At 41.0% G+C, this 16,204-nt stretch overlaps 1 protein-coding gene across 2 annotated transcripts in view; it reads right to left on the bottom strand.

Moving 5' to 3' along the window:
* RAPGEF5 (Rap guanine nucleotide exchange factor 5) overlaps positions 1-16,204 on the bottom strand; it is a 154,805-nt gene that overhangs the window by 93,458 nt on the left and 45,143 nt on the right. For both annotated transcript variants that reach the window (XM_081800431.1, XM_081800432.1), the window contains exons 3-4: positions 10,904-10,977; positions 2-127 (exon numbers count right to left, since the gene is read on the bottom strand). In XM_081800431.1, the coding sequence (XP_081656557.1) occupies positions 2-127; positions 10,904-10,977 (200 nt within the window). The remainder of the gene's footprint in view (position 1; positions 128-10,903; positions 10,978-16,204) is intronic.

Genomic DNA, 16,204 nt, shown 5'->3' with positions numbered 1-16,204 from the left:
CGTGTTCAGATTTCTCCTGTTCTTTTTTGTCTGTCTGTAGAAACTGACAGTTTTCTCTTGCCAGCTTCTGGACCAGTTCAATTCGTCCGATGTCATCTCTCTCCTGAAGTTTGCACATCACTCCTGCCTTAAGAGTTGGGGAAAAAGCGAAGATATACTTAAATCCGCAGTCCCAGGACATGACACCACTGCAAAATTCGCCTTATGATGAGCTCATCTTCTCTGTTGCCTGGATTAATGCCTGGTCTTGGTCAAATATGTTGCCTTTCCAAAACTGAAATTGAATGATTTTAACCTAGGAAGGTCACACCACAAGTCTTAAAGTTAAGATCATGTATCGGTCCACTTTAAGAGAGAGAAGGGCAGAGCAAACTGAATCATTTGCGACTGAAGTGTGCTTCTGATATGCCAGTATTTGTTCCTGACAGCCTGTTTCCTGTTACATAAGCAAAGCCTCACAAGAGGTTAAAAACTCATGGGAAAGTTAGCCAGGAACCACTGTGACAAAAAGGGTGAAATGATACAGAGTACTAAAAATAACAGTATACACGCTCCTAATTTTTTCGCTCCACCAGATTATTCCACGTACAAATACACAGTTTAACAAGATCACCAGATTTTTTTTTTTTTAACAACTGGAAAGTTACTATGGGACATTATTAGCAAAATACCTCCAATGTTGCATAAATACGGTAAAAAAAAAAGTTTATTAAAAATAAACTGCAAAAAGAAAGCTTCAAATGTCATCAGGGATTGGAAATGATCCATAAAGCATCACATTTTTTATTATGCCAAAGTACCTAAGTAACAATAATACAAAGGAGGAGAATCTAGGACTTTGATTAGAAAAAAAAAGATGTTCATTATAACACAAACTGTGAACTGTTTCTGCTCAAATTCTTTTAAAAAAATGGTTCATACTGACATATGAGGACATGATCTAATGAAATCTGAAGTTACTCTTGGCAGGAGCAGTCAAAATTTGGGAATCTATAATACAAACTACAGGATTTGAAAGGACTTAGCAACAGAACCAAATATGGAGAAGGGGGACGGAAAGTGATGCTCAGCTTCATGGTCTTAATTGTGCCAAAGATACCCATTTTGTTGAGTGGGCATCGAAGAAATGGGATCATCCATGTAAAACAATGACTATTATCCTTATTCCCATGGGCAAAGATAGTTTCTTATCTAGCAGTGTCTCCAACAATTAGGAAGAAAACAGAAAATTCTTCAAGTGGCCTAAATCACAGATTCCCAGGAGACAGCAAGTGGAATTCCTCCCCCAAAGTCAGCTATTTATTTTTAAAACATCCCTCACAAGCAGGCCTCCAGTTCGTCTTCAAGGCTTCTTGCACAGGGATCTCAGGTTATCCTAAGACAGCCTGAGCCCTGTTGGAGTGCCACAGTTGCTGGAAAGTCCCTTACCACACTAGACAAAACTCTGAAATCATTCAACTTAAATCCAGGAGTACTAGTTTTGTCTTTTATTTATTTTTATTTTTTTTTTAAAGATTTTATTTATTTATTTGACAGAGAGAGAGGCAGTAAGAGAGGGAACACAAGCAGGGGGAGAGAGAGAGAGGGAGAAGCAATGCGGTGCTTGATCCCAGGACCCTGGGATCACGACCTGAGCCAAAGGCAGACGCTTAACTGACTGAGCCATCCAGGCACCCCTTTTGTTTTTATTTTTAAAAAATATTTATTTATTTATTTTAGAAAGAGAGGGAGAGAGCGAGCGAGTGGGGAGGGGGGCAGAGGGAGAGGGAGAGAGAATGCACAAGCAGACTCCCTGTTGAGCATGGAGCCTGACACCAAGATCCTGAGATCACAAACTGAGCCAAAATCAAGAGCCAGACACTTAACTGACTGAGCCACCCAGGTGCCCCTAGTTTTACCTTTTAAAGCAACTGAAACTATGTCTATTTCTTTTCAATATGATAATTTTTCAAACATTTATTTATTTATTTATTTATTTATTTTAAGATTTTATTTATTTGCGAGGGAGAAAATGAGAGACAGAGAGCATGAGAGGGAGGAGGGTCAGAGGGAGAAGCGGACTCCCTGCTGAGGAGGGAGCCCGATGTGGGACTCGATCCCGGGACTCCAGGATCATGACCTAAGCCGAAGGCAGTCGCTTAACCAACTGAGCCACCCAGGCGCCCTAATTTTTCAAACATTTAAACACCAATATTTATTATATTTTCCTTTTAATATTGCCCATATATGCCCTCCCAGCTCCCTATTTTATTCATTCATTCATTCACTCACTTACTCAACAGATTTTATTTGAGCAACCAACACAAGCTAGGAGCTATAGGTTCTAGGGATATAGTACTGAACAACAACAACAACAAAAACAACCCCCCGTGTAATGAAGCTTACATTCACTAGGGGATGTGGATTATATAACATATATAGATATAATATATCAGCTGGTAATATATGATAGGAAGGAAAATAAGGCAGACAAGGGGGCAGAGAAATGACTGGAGTGTTACCAAGACAAGGCATGTCAGGGAAGGATTCTTTAGTAAAGTGAGATTTGAATGGAGATCTAAAAGAAGTGAGGAAGAGTGTCTGGTCAGACAGAGGGACAGAAGTGCAAGGGTGCTGAGGCCTGGGTGTGATTGGCATGTTCAAGGAACAGAAAATTTCTGTTATCTAAAGATCACATAGTGTCCTTACAGGCTGGGTAAGGAGTTTGGATTCTTTTTCTGAACAAGATGGAAATCTTTTAGAAGGTTTTGAATGTAGGACTGGCATCATCTGACTTACATTTTAACAAGATCGTTCTGTCTTCTGGGTTGAGAAAACATTGTTGGGTGGGAAGAAGCAGCTGAAACCAGAAGACCCATAAGGAGACTGGTCTTCAGAGAAGCAAAGTCTTGGAACTTGTGGTAGTGGTGGAGATGGTGAGAAATGGTTAGAATTTGAAAACTTTCAAAAAAAAAAAAAAGAATTTGAATACTTTCTAAAGGTACAGCAACAGATTTTGTTGTCTCCAAGGTATTTAGCTTGAGCAACTGGAAAGGTAGGGTTGTCATTTACTGAGATTGGGAAGACTGGGGAAGAATGTCTGGGAAGGAATATGCCCATTAGGTATCTAAGTGGTGTTGCCGGGTTGGCCATTTGGAGGCTCAGATGCATCAGTGTAGATGGTACTTAAAACCAGAGGAGTAAGAGAGGTTACCAGTGGAGTGATGTAAGCAAAGAAGAGAAGAAATCCAGGAATTGAGTCCCCTGTTTGGATATTGGAAAGACAACAAATAGTCAGAAAAGGAGACAGAGTGGCTCCAGGAGGAGAAGCTGGTGAGTAGTGAAGAAGGTGTTTCAAAGAGGAGGGAGAGAAAAACTGTACCAAATGTTGCTGAAATATCAAGTAAGATGGGTTCGAAATGACGGATTTGACAGAATTTGACGGAAGTAATCGGTGACTTTGATGATAGTTTTTTTTGACCAAAAAAGTGGTAGGGAAAAAAGCTGTATTAGCTGGGGGTTTACAAATAACGAGCAACAACTCTTCCGAGTTTTGTTACAAGCAACAGGACACTAGCTAAAGAGTGATGTTGAAAGGAGTTTTGCTTGCTTGCTTGTTTATGGTGAGGGATGTTCCAGTCTACTTATCTTATTAGAAATCACCCAGACACAGCGAGAGACCTCATGATGCAGATGGAGAGGGGGCATTTTTAGGAGTAATGTCCTTCAGGTGCAAAGAGAGCATAAAGATCTACTATCAGACAGAAACAGGACTGTGAATATTTCACTCACTGTAACAGGAGGGCAGGTGAAGTACAGGGATAAATATGCAGGTAGGCTGGCACATTTGGTGGTGGGAAAATGTGGAAATTCTTTTTTTTTTTAAAGATTTTATTTAGTCATTTGACACAGAGAGACACAGCGAGAGACCTGGGATCATGACCTGAGCCGAAGGCAGACACTTAACGACTGAGCCACCCAGGCACCCCCTTTTTTTTTACTTCTTAAAGATTTGAGAGAGAGAGAGAGAGAAAGAGAGAGCACTCGCACATGTGCGAGGTGGGGGAGGAGTAGAGGGAGAGAATCTCAAGCAGGCTCCCAGCAGAGCAGGGAGCTGGACACATGGCTCGATCCCAGGACCCTGACATCATGACCTGAGCTGAAATCAAGAGTTGGATGCTTAACCAACGGAGCCACCCGGGCACTCCTGGAAATTCTTTTCTGAATGCTTCTATTTCCCAAAAAAATAAGGCAAGTTATTAGCTGAGAGTAGGGAATATGAGAAGATGCTGTGGAGGTTTAAGAAAAGAAGGCTACATGTAGTGGTCATTTCAGTGGCAAGGTTGGCCAATTTTTTTGTAAAGGGCCAGAGTGTCAATATTCCAGGCTTTGTGGGTAATGTGGGCTCTCATGCAACTACCCAATTCTGCAGTTTTAGTGCAAAAGCAACCCATACAATAGGTAGGTGAAAGAGCACAGCTGTGTTCCAATAACGCTTTACTTACAAAAATAGGGAGTCAACTGTGGTTTGCCCCTTCCTGAGTTGGGAGGAAACGGGACAAGGGAAGTAGAATAAGATTGTCAAGCATTACTAAGGACCCACTTGATTTTATTTTTAGATCCTTTTAACATACTAGCCATCCTCCTTGGAGCATATTTCTGTTTGTCGGGATTTTAATGGAGCCCATAACCTGATATAATGCTAAATACATGGGCTGATCTTGAAGAGGCACTTTTCATCAATACTAGAGAGGGTACAAGAGGATCAGTGGTGTTAAATATCCTCCTTTAAACTAAAAAGACAAGGAGACTTTGCGGGGTGGATTTCCTATATTACAAATGATTAACATCTTTTAAAAGCTTTGACACTTAGAGGAATAAATTTCTGTTATCTAAAAAATTCATTGATGTCAGCCAGCTAGAATTTCTTCTCTCTCCATCCATGTCATCCTGACAGCGTTTTAATATACTGTCCTGCTAGCGGAGAAAGGAGGCTCACGACCCTGCAACCTTAGGACCTGCCCTGTGGTTGTTTATTCTGCAGTGTGATGGATTAGTCCTAATCTCTTGGTGCTCCCCAGTGCAGCGCCCTGTATAATAGAGGGTGTGTGTGGGATTGGGGCCGGAAGGGGGGATACACAGGAGGAAAGTGTCTTGGAACTAAATAGGCACAAGACTGAGCCTGTTACTTCTCACCAGCATGGGTTCCAGAGTTAACTGGGCTAAGCTCCCATGTGCTCTGATTTGGAGACGGTCTTTCCTTTGTATGTATATGGGAGACAGACCCATATACATTTTTTTATTTTTTAAAAAAGATTTTATTTATTTATTTTAGAGAGAGTGTGTGTGAGTGGGGGGTGGGGCAGAGGGAGAGGAAGAAAAAATCTCAAGCAGACTCCATGCTCAGTGCAGAGCCCAAAGTAAGGCTCAATCTCACAACTTGAGATCACAACTTGAGCCGAAACCAAGAATCAGATGCCCAACCAACTGAGCTACCCAGGTACCCCATCATATACATTCTTCTAAAACAACTGATAGGGGGCGCCTGGGTGGCTCAGTCATTAAGCATCTGCCTTCGGCTCAGGTCGTGATCCCAGGGTCCTGGGACTGAGCCCCGCATTGGGAAGCCTGTTTCTCCATCTCACACTCCCCCTGCTTGTGTTCCCTCTCTCACTGTCTCTCTCTGTCAAATAAATAAAATCTTAAAAATAAAATAAAACAACTGATAATATCATTAGGATTAAGAGGGTGGGACCGAGTAGTGAAAACTTAAGATACCTTAACTATTTTTTTGGTTGCTGTGGGAACATGAGTGTTTAAGAAACTCTAAACATTCTATTTTATCATATGTTTAGGATTCTAAATATAGACTCTTCTTTAATGAGGAAATACATTTTTATTAGAACCAGATACTTGGGTGCACAAATTATGTACTTTAAACACAAAATGCTATTACTTTTAAAAATGGGTTTCAGAGCAACTTAATTATTTCGTATTTATAATTAAAGCATCTTATAATTAAAAAAGGAATATTGCTGTCTTGATTTTCTGGTTTCTGCATAATTTCTAGATGCATTTTTGTAAGATAATCAATTCTACAGCACTCTTTACATAACAACTATCAAAAAAAGGCCTTCGAGGGGATGCCTGGGTGGCTCAGTTGGTTAAGCATCTGCCTTCGGCTCAGGTCATGATCCCAGTGTCCTGGGATCGAGTCCCGCATCGGGCTCCCTGCTCCGCGGAGAGCCTGCCTCTCTCTCTGTCTCTCATGAATAAATAAAATCTTTAAAAAAAAAAAAAGGCCTTCAAGGAGGGTTGTGAATGCTTCTTCATTCCCTGAGAACTTGAAGCCCAGAAAGATTCCCATACATCCTAGATAGTTTCTAAGACAGTCCTCTGTGAAAGTACCACGCTCAGCCAGATGTTCTCTGGGGGTCTCTTTCACAGCTCTGTAACTTAGTGATTTAATCTGAAACACCCATGAATTTATTAATATATTTTGGGAGCTTTGTTATGGCAGGAGAAGCAAGATAAGTAACAGCCCTTGATCTAGACTTTCACATTCTTGAACTACTTAATTTGCCTATACGAAATTAATTATAAACAGTTTACCTAACATTGCGAAGCCAGAAAAAAAATAAAAGGTTAATCTGGAACTGTCAGAAGAGTTATTTAAGAGCCTTATTTCAAGGTCTGCTTCGAAAAAAAGAAAAAAAGAAAAACCTCTGTAATGTGTAATTAAAGCTATTCATATGATTTTCAGTGTCTGAGGAGAGAAATGTTATGAATGTAAATTAAAGTCTGTTTCCTTTATAAACGGAGTCATAAAAATGTTGGGCCCATTCTTTTAGTGGTAAAATGGTGCTTGGACAGGAGTCCCTTAGGAAAGGCTACAAGGATGATATATGAATAAACCTTCATGACGAAAGGTGAAAGAGCACATTTTATGTATAAAAACAGTGTCTGCATTATCTTCACTTAAAGAATCATTTTCTCTCAAACACTTAGATAAAACATCATGCAAAATAGAAGGAAAACCAGGATGAAAGAGCCCACTTTTCAAGTAAGCACTTTTGCAGTAACAGAATGCTACTTAATACAAATGCACGGTGATAAATTCTTATTCATTACTACATAACAGAGTCATTTCTTTCACAATTCAATCTCACACAGAAATTCATAAATTTTTTTCCTACTTTAAACAGAAAACTCAAATGATGAAAGACTGATGGGATGGGAAGATATATTACATGACTCAACTGTATGCACGTATGTTCTAAACAACAAATATTAAGAATCCCTTCTAGGAAAATTCAGAAGATAATTCACACTAAATAATAATAATAAAAAATTATGTGTAATATTAATAACAAGTACATAAAATATAATATGTTAAAATATACCATATATTAATAATATAATATAAAATGTAATATATAATAGAATATATCATATGGCAATTATATAATCATAATATTTATAATATATTAAATATAATAAATTATAAATTGATAATAATAATAATAAAGAACCATTTTATTTTGTAGGGCAGCAAGTATTCATTTTCTCAAATTTCTTCAGAGAGGGAAAGAAAATTATGAAAAATTTCCTCCTGGTTGGGCTAGAAAAATATACCCTTTCCTTGAGGGAAAGGGCCACGTGGCGCCCACAGTGAAAAGTGCATGTGATGGGGAGTGTCAGGCAGATTTACTCATGCCCAGGGCATCACTAGGACAGGCCTCAGACACCGTGCTGGGGCATCACAGAGAGTCATCCAGTGACTCCTGGCCCTTCCATGTACAGGTAAGGCATCAACCTCAGGAAGGTTCATTTCTCTGACCCCCCTCCTTTCTGGAACTGCATGTGTTAAAGCACCATTTGGATTGGACAGACCCATCCTATACAAACACTGTATGAAACTAAATCCTGCCAGAGCAGAGTGGGAGGAGGGAAGCCGGCAGAAGCCATAGCTACATGGAATTTATAATTGCTGTCCCTCAAATATTTTCTTAATCTATTTTATGTACATAATTCTCTCTTCTGAGAAAACTAAAAAAATACATCGCCATACATTTACATCGCTTATGGTTCACTTATTTCCAATACTTGATTCCTTGAACTTTCATACTAGAGTAGGGAGGATACCAATATTTTGTCTTATTTGGACCTGAAATTACATCTCAGGTCTGTAAACATCACTGACCACACCGCTAAGCAGAACAGTAAAGTTGACAAATAATAAAGAAAAAAAAAAAAGCAAATTCTAGTAAATTCCAACATAAAGCATTTTAAATGAGCATCTGTTTTCTATGATCACTAGCACAGCCTTAAATAACAGCTTTCTTCTATATGTTAAAAAAAAGAAGTCACATTTTGGCTACTGAAAATCATGAAATATTTGGCAATTACTTTATACAATTAACAGTTACCATCACTTAATGTTAAAATGATTGAGGGGCGCCTGGGTGGCTCAGTTGTTAAGTGTCTGCCTTCGGCACAGGTCATGATCCCAGGGTCCTGGGATCGAGCCCCGCATCGGGCTCCCTGCTCTCCCACCCCCCCTGCTTGTGTTCCCTCTCTCACTGTTTCTCTCCCTCTGTCAAATAAATAAATAAAATCTTAAAAATAAATAAATAAATAAATAAAATGATTGCTACAAATGGAGGACAGGAGACATGAAAATAATTACTGAATCCAGGGGTCAATGGACACCTGAAGCAAAGGAAGAATTTCCAAAGTTCAGTACATTATAAATTACTCATTGAAGATCACATTAAGAGCCCTAAACTAGAACCTGGCAAAAATTCTACACTTTTTTTTTCATTTAAAATATTTATTTATTTGAGAGAGAGCGGGTGCACAAGCATAAGGTGGAGGGGCACAGGCAGATTGAATCTCAAGCAGACTCCCCACTGAGCACGGAGCCTGACGTGGGGCTCAATTCAAGGACCCTGAGATCATGACCTGAGCCAAAACCAAGAACTGGACGCTTAACCAACTAAGCCACCCAGGCACCCCAAAAATTCTATACTTTTTTTAATTTAAAATATTTATTTATTTATTTGAGAGAGAGCTGGGGGAGAGGCAGAGGGAGAGGGAGAAAGAATCCCAAGCCAACTCCACGTTGAGTGCAGAGCCCGACTCAGGGCTCAATCCTACGATCCTGGGATCATGACCTGAGCCCAAATCAAGAGTCGGATGCTCAACCAACTGAGCCACCCAGGCACCCTCCCAAATTCTACACATTTTGATAAAAAATTCTTTAATCCTTTAGTCCTATATAAAGAGTAATAAATGAGTCTAGAAGTCCATGTATGTGAAGATACCCTAATGGTAGGCAGAGAGTAATATTGCAACGGAGCCATGTTAGACACCTTAAACATTCAAACCGAAAAGCAATGTCATAGATGATCATGATCACGGTAATAACTCATAGAAATGAACTTCTTTGACTACTTACTATGTGCTGGGCACTGTTCTGTTTCCCATATATTTATCTAATCCTCAAAACAACCCCACAATGATCCCCAATTCACAGATGTTAGAAAGGCAGTTTAGGACAGGTGTTAAAAGCCAGGGTGTCAGAGCCGGACTGCCTTGGTTTGATTCCTGGCCCCAGCACTTACCAGCTCATCTGTAAAGTGGCGGTAAATATAGGGTTTGTTGTGGAGTTAAGAAAACTAGGAGCTTAGGCAAGTGCCTACTGCATCCAAAGGGCTGCCCAAGTGAACTCTCAATACTATCCCAGAAAAGGGCTCTGAGGCCAGGAGAGAATAAGTCACCCAGGTTACAGCGGCAGAGCCAGGAGGAGAGCCAAGGCCGTCTGGCCCTGGAGGCTGCACTCTGGACCTCATGCACGCTGCCTAACAATTACTGAAACTCTTACGTGCAGGCATTTTCTGCATTGTTTCATTTCAACCTCCAGACAACTTTATAAGATCTCTACTTTACAGAGATGAAAACCCTGCATGCCAGTCACTTGCAGGGACCTTGCAGGCAGGGGCACTATGGTGACGAAGACACTGATGCTAGCCTGCAGGAACTCACAGGTTTAGACGCTAAAGAGCTTGTGTAAAGACACAGGCTATAGAGAAGAAGGGCTGGGAGGCAAACTCAAGTCTACAGGCTCGCTCCACGCCACCCACACATCACTGCATTAAAACAGGGAGTTTCTTAGGCAGAAAAGATATTTTTAGGGAGAAAAGGAAGAAAGGAGCTAACATATGAGGTGAGAATTAGGGCTTCTGGGCAGGTGGGAAACATATATAGGAGACCCAGTCTCTCCATCCTAACCCTTTACATACCCAAATTTTTCAACAACCCCAGGGTATTTTCCCCATATGGATGGGGAAGGAATGAGAAACTAATTTCTACTTGCTTACAATATGCTTGGAGTGAAGATTGCAATAATATGAAATACCACAGAGCATGGCAAGCTCCTACTCTGCTCTCTAGGTAAGCATCTGCAGGTCAGATGCTGCTAAAAGCATGTCCATGCTGTGAGTTAGATACTGGGCGTTGGCAGAGAATCTCTGGCAGGTGAGGCATCACACTCATCTGTGTGGCCCAGCCCCAGCTGTCCGGCTGGCAGCCAGCTCATTCTTCTCTGCCGTCTCCAGGGGGTGGTCTGCTCTCAGGTGGTCTCTCCTGGTTCTTCACTTACTTTCCTTGCTTTCTCTGGGAAGTGGAGGATGTCTGACCATCTGTCCCTCCCTCGTGAATCAAATTAGAAATATAATTAACAATTTAGGGTCCTTCTTGTGAAATGCCTCCCTATTAAAAATAAGTACTTTATTCCCAGTAATACCACTCTTTACAGAACACAGAAGATCAAACCTGTATCATCTGCAGACACCTGCCTTATGTCACCACTCTCAGTGCAGAAGACAGGTGTAATGAGAGATGGGCACAGAACTGATCATACCTGAGAATCTGGAACACCTCCAGCTTCTGTCACAATGACGTGTTTGTCACGGTTTTCTTCATCTTGTTCAATTGCTTTAAACAAAGAAAAGAAAAAGAATGTTTTAAAAAAATGTAGCATCATAAGAAAACAGTTTTAGATCATTTCCTTTCAGATGGTAATTTGGCAGGAAAAAACCCTGTGAGGTAGATTCACAAAATGTAAATATCAGCACTATTTTTTATTATTTGGTTGAAAGTTTAACCGCACCGGGCACTTTTCATGTACATTATCTTGCTTATTAAATCAATGGCAGTGGAAAAGTTTGCTCTCATTTCTTCTCTTCACCTAAACCCATCCTGACATCAGCTTGTCACTATTGTGCTTCATCCAAGAGGGAGTTGGGGTGTAGTTGAAAGCTTCTATCAAGTTTATCTGAGAACATTTTTTTAAACAATGTGAGATTTTTTTTGGCTGGTAGTTTATGGTCACATAATAAAGAAAGCATAATATTGTCTATTTAGACCGCTCCAGTGTATTGTTACCACAAAATCCCAAACTGTGGAATCCTGAATCGACCTCTTCTCCCTTGTTTTCCCCAGCATCTCCCTATCCAAGTCCTTGTCACATTTTCTGGGCTGGTGCAATCATCCCCTAAGACAAAGCTTGTAATTCCTCTCCCTCATACAATACAGCTGGGGCACAACAGCTTAAATAATCAGTCTCAAAAAATAAAACAAGTGCCATGCTTTGGCCAATGTATCACTTATCTTATCAAGTATGAATTCCCTGTTCATCATTGAAGGTCTTCCTTGAATTCTCTAGCTTCCTCCTAATCTCCAGCTTCACATTGACATTCAATACAACCCTGATCCAGGCAGAGGGATTTCATTATTTTACTCTTTGTACAGTTTGCTCTTTCACTTTCAAAATATTTACCGAGTGCCGACTATGTGCCTGGCATGGGGGCTACTCCTGGAAAAAGGCGGGTGAGCCCTGACTTCATGAAGTACACATCCTAGCTGGGAAGACAGCCAATGATCAGCAACTCCTACTACTACAACTAACAATAACAATCATAATAATTATAATAATATTTTAAAAAATAAGATGGTCATGACAAATGGGGATATGACAGAAAACAAACTGGGGGAGACCACTTTAGGGAGGGGGGCAGGGATGGTGATTCCTTGAAGAACTGTTATTGGGGTGGGACCTCAAAGTTGAGATCCCACTCACACGTGAGGGTGACAGGAGCTAGAGAGAGCACAGACCACTCTGTGAATTCAGATTTTAGCCAAAAAACAGGGGAAAGCACTAAGGAATATTAAATTGGGAATCACATGATTTGATGCATATTTTCAAGAGTTCTTTTTGGCTTCTTTATAGAGAAGAGACTCAAGAGAAGCAAACGAGGAAACCGGGAGACCAGTTTGGTAACCGTTGCTGACATCCTGACTAGAGATGAGGATGACTCGGACCAGGGAGGTGGCAACGAGCTGAAGACACAAGGAGGATCTTAGCTGAATTTTTAGACAAAATGGACACCACCTGTCAATGAACTGAATATGGATGGGGGGTTGGGGGAGATGAGGATAAGAAGCAATCAAGGAATACTCCTAAGTAGAGTAAGTTATTCCTCACATCTGCCATGCCATTTTTTCTTTTGCCCTCTCCATCAAAAGCAGGACAAAAACATCACCAGTCTTGCTGACAGTGAGGTCACGCACTGTACTTACGGGTTCAGTTCGCATTGTTTTGTGGACTTTCAAATACTGTGCTCTCTGCTCTGTATTTTTTTAAAGTATCATTTCACATACCTTTTGCTTTCGTATGCCTTTTATGCCTACTTTGTGGTGCTTACTACGGAGCACACCTAAAGTACTGTGCACGCAGTATGAGCTCTGTCAAAACTAACGGGATGAACGGTTCCTCCCCATTTGCCCCAAACAGCACAACGTGACCACCCCTACTTACAGAAACGACTGCTTTCGTAACTCTTTATGAAAAAAAGAAGGGAGGGAAATTCTTCTGTTAAACGCCACCAATAACTAGGAAAACTCCTATCACCGAGCATCTACAGGCAAGGCAGGAACAGTGGAAGTGGATAGAAGCTTTTCTTCTATTTTCAGCAAAAAGTTCCATTCACGCTTGTTCAAAGGGGGTCCCCTGTTGCTACTGTTGCCTGATTATGAGAAAACTTAAGAAGAAAGAAAAACTCCCATGTTTTCTCTGAAAAACTAGAGGCAAGAATGCCAAAAGAAAAATACAGAATAACACTGTAAATTCCACTTAAAAATGCATTGGCTAGGGGCTCCTGGGTGGTTTAGTCAGTTAAGCGTCCAACTCTTGATCTCAGCTCAGGGCTTGATCTCAGGGTTGTGAGTTCAAGTCCTGCACTGCACTCTATGCTAGGCATGGAACCCACTTTGAAAAGAAATGCATTGGCTATAGAAGTAAGGAACTCTATTTAACTAATTGAAATAAGTCTTTCCTCAACCTGTAATGGGGACTCATTCTCCTAGAGGGCAACTAATGTGGGACAAGAGCACCCATATGAAGTGTGAACCATACCTTGGCACTTCATTTATGCTTTAATTTGAATTTTTGCTCTTTAAAGTTTTAGTTTAGATGAAAATGAAGAAAATTAAATTTTGGAATATTTTGCCAACTAAATTCATGTTTTTATTTTTTATTTTTATTTTTAAGAGAAGACATTGCACAGCATTTATTCGAGTTAATCCATTTCATTCAATAATCTGCCATATTGTTGTTGTCACGTTAAGATTATCGCATTACAATTTCTTTTTTGAGAGGACCATGCTTTTAAAAAATCTGGGTTGGATTTCCATGATGTCTAACTCTATAAAAATCCTTTTCCTTACCAAAAGGCAACCCCTTCATCACAAGAGAAACAGGAAAAACTGAGATTTAGTTGTAGAAAGTGATATCTCCCAGGAAGAATTCATAGCCCATAATCTTTCAGGGTTGTACTTTTACTTGGGGCTTCTTTGGGGGGAGGGAGCTGTCTCTCATAGATATTTCCTTAAAACAGAGAACATGCCCTACTGCATCACAGAAGGGAATAAGGTCTAGTCCCTAGAGAACAGACAGGTGGTCCTCCAGGAAAGGAAGCCTAATGGCTCCCGGGTGACATTCTGCCAAGGTCAGGGGACAGAGTCAGTGACACTCCTGCCCTGATCAGTCAGCAGTAAAAAGGTCTAACCAGGTGAGTGGGAGAGGTAGTAACGAGCTTCCAGTTAGAATCTCTAGCTCAGGAATGTCTGTTTGAGTAAGCTGGAGCTGGAGGGTGAGGATACAGAGTCTGGAGAAAGTGACTAAAAATTGGCAAGTGTGAAAAAGATACAGGTTTCCTACTGGGGAACCCACAGAAAGGGGGCACCACCAGGGCAGTCCTGTGCTTTTCTTTGAGAAGAGAATACACTGAGCGGGTTCTGCAGTTTTCAGATAACAACTGGAATGATACTGAACAAGTGGAAAGTTAAATCAGAGTTTCCATCCATGGTTCAGAAAACACTGATAGAACACCTGTGTGCCAGGCAAAGGGACAGCTGCTGAGAAAAAATCTAGCTAAGATGTGATCCTGACCAGAAGGAGCCATCTAGCAGTGGCCATCAGACCCCTGCACACCATGGAGTGCTGTGTCCTCGGGGCCACTTGGAGGGAAGGATGGCTTTCTGGCTGGCACGATCAGGGAAGGCATTCCCGATCCTCTCCTCTTGGTACTCAGCATGTCCTCTGTGCCTCTAGGTTACTGCTTAGCCTGGCCCATTCCAGGCACTTGCTTATCTTCCTTATCTTTCTTGGTGTGTGAGAAATGGAAGTTTGAGAGGATAAGATCCTGCCTCACAGGTGCCTAATGTGTGTGGAATTGATGTGTCGTGGAAATGTCACTCTGTCTTGGTTCAGAAAGGTGGAAAAAATTTGGGGAAAGGAGAGCTAAGATGGGGTGGTAAGGGTATGGCGTTTTAGTCAGAAAGTGGGAGCAAAGTTACACCAACAAGCAGTTTTAGTACACGGTTTAATCCACATGATAGAAAGAGCACCAACACTGCCAAGGGCCTCAAGAAGGTAGGTGGAAGCCCTCTGCCAAATAAGTTAGTCTGCAGGATTGGGAAGCTTAAATCCTTTCCTATTATCTAGGCAAGCTCAACAAGAGCGTATGAAAGAATAATGAATAATTAGAGGGTCTTCAATTTTTGGAAAGTAGAAAGATCAAGTAAACTCCCCCAGCATCCACCATCCCCGCCCCGCCCCCAAAACAGTGAAGTTGAATGTCAAAAGTGTACAGAAAGTTTTTGGATATCTTCTTTAAGTGTGTTTTTGACGTTTTGGTCTATAAGCAATCAAGATGGAGAGAGATGCCATCCCAAAGGGGAAAGTTTGTAGGAACCAGAGTAGTTGAGCCCAACCATCCATGATGCCTTTAGACTTACACAAAACCATGGCTACAAGGACTCTCCCAAATGAATCAGCCAGGCAAGCCAGTGGCCACTGTGTAGGAGGGTGTGATATGGTCCACCAAGTCCTGAGTGAAGAGGCCCAGGGGCCCAAGGCTCTGACAAGGGATACTCTGAGGCCAGAAGACAACCCAGCTTGGTTAAGTCATAGTAACTGTGGAGGGGCGAGGACGCAAAGGCAGGACCTCTTGAGCAGAAACCATCCTGTCCATGTTTTTGTTTTTAAAACAACATTCTGGTGATGGGTATTAAAAAGGGCACGTATTGAATGGAGCACTGGGTGTTATACGCAAACAATGAATCATGGAACACTACATCAAAAACTAATGATGTAATGTATGGTGATTAACATGACATAATAAAATAAAATTTAAAAAAAACAACATTCTGGTGCTCTATGCATTAATTATTTCACATTATACTACAACAGAGGACATGCAGGACAATGAATAACAATTTCAGAATTGAGCGCGAACACTATTTTTTAAGATTTAGGCATAATTCTTAGTACATATAAATAGAAACAAAGGAGGTGGGGATTAGCATAAAAGTATACTTGGGAGAAAGATTCAGTCCTATATTCCTGGCTTATCCCCAAACAACAACACTACATTTCTTGTCACATCTTTGAAGACCTCAAAATTAGTTGCCCAGCACTATAGTTGGATTCACAGAGCCAGAACTACAAACACAAGCAAGTTCATGAGGGATGTGGCAAAGGTAACTCAGCAATCCATCTCAGTCTGCACAATGGAGACTCTCAAAATTCTCGGAGACTCTTATCTGCAGCTCCCTGATGACAAGGACAAGAGTGTGGTCTCCTCCAATACATAAATAACAT

Source organism: Leptonychotes weddellii, chromosome 12 (assembly GCF_054177405.1).
Source record: "Leptonychotes weddellii isolate Sample4059 chromosome 12, ASM5417740v2, whole genome shotgun sequence".
Taxonomy (NCBI): Eukaryota; Metazoa; Chordata; class Mammalia; order Carnivora; family Phocidae; genus Leptonychotes; species Leptonychotes weddellii.
The sequence above is the reverse complement of the archived record's forward strand: the minus strand, read 5'-3'. Positions and strand labels throughout refer to the sequence as shown.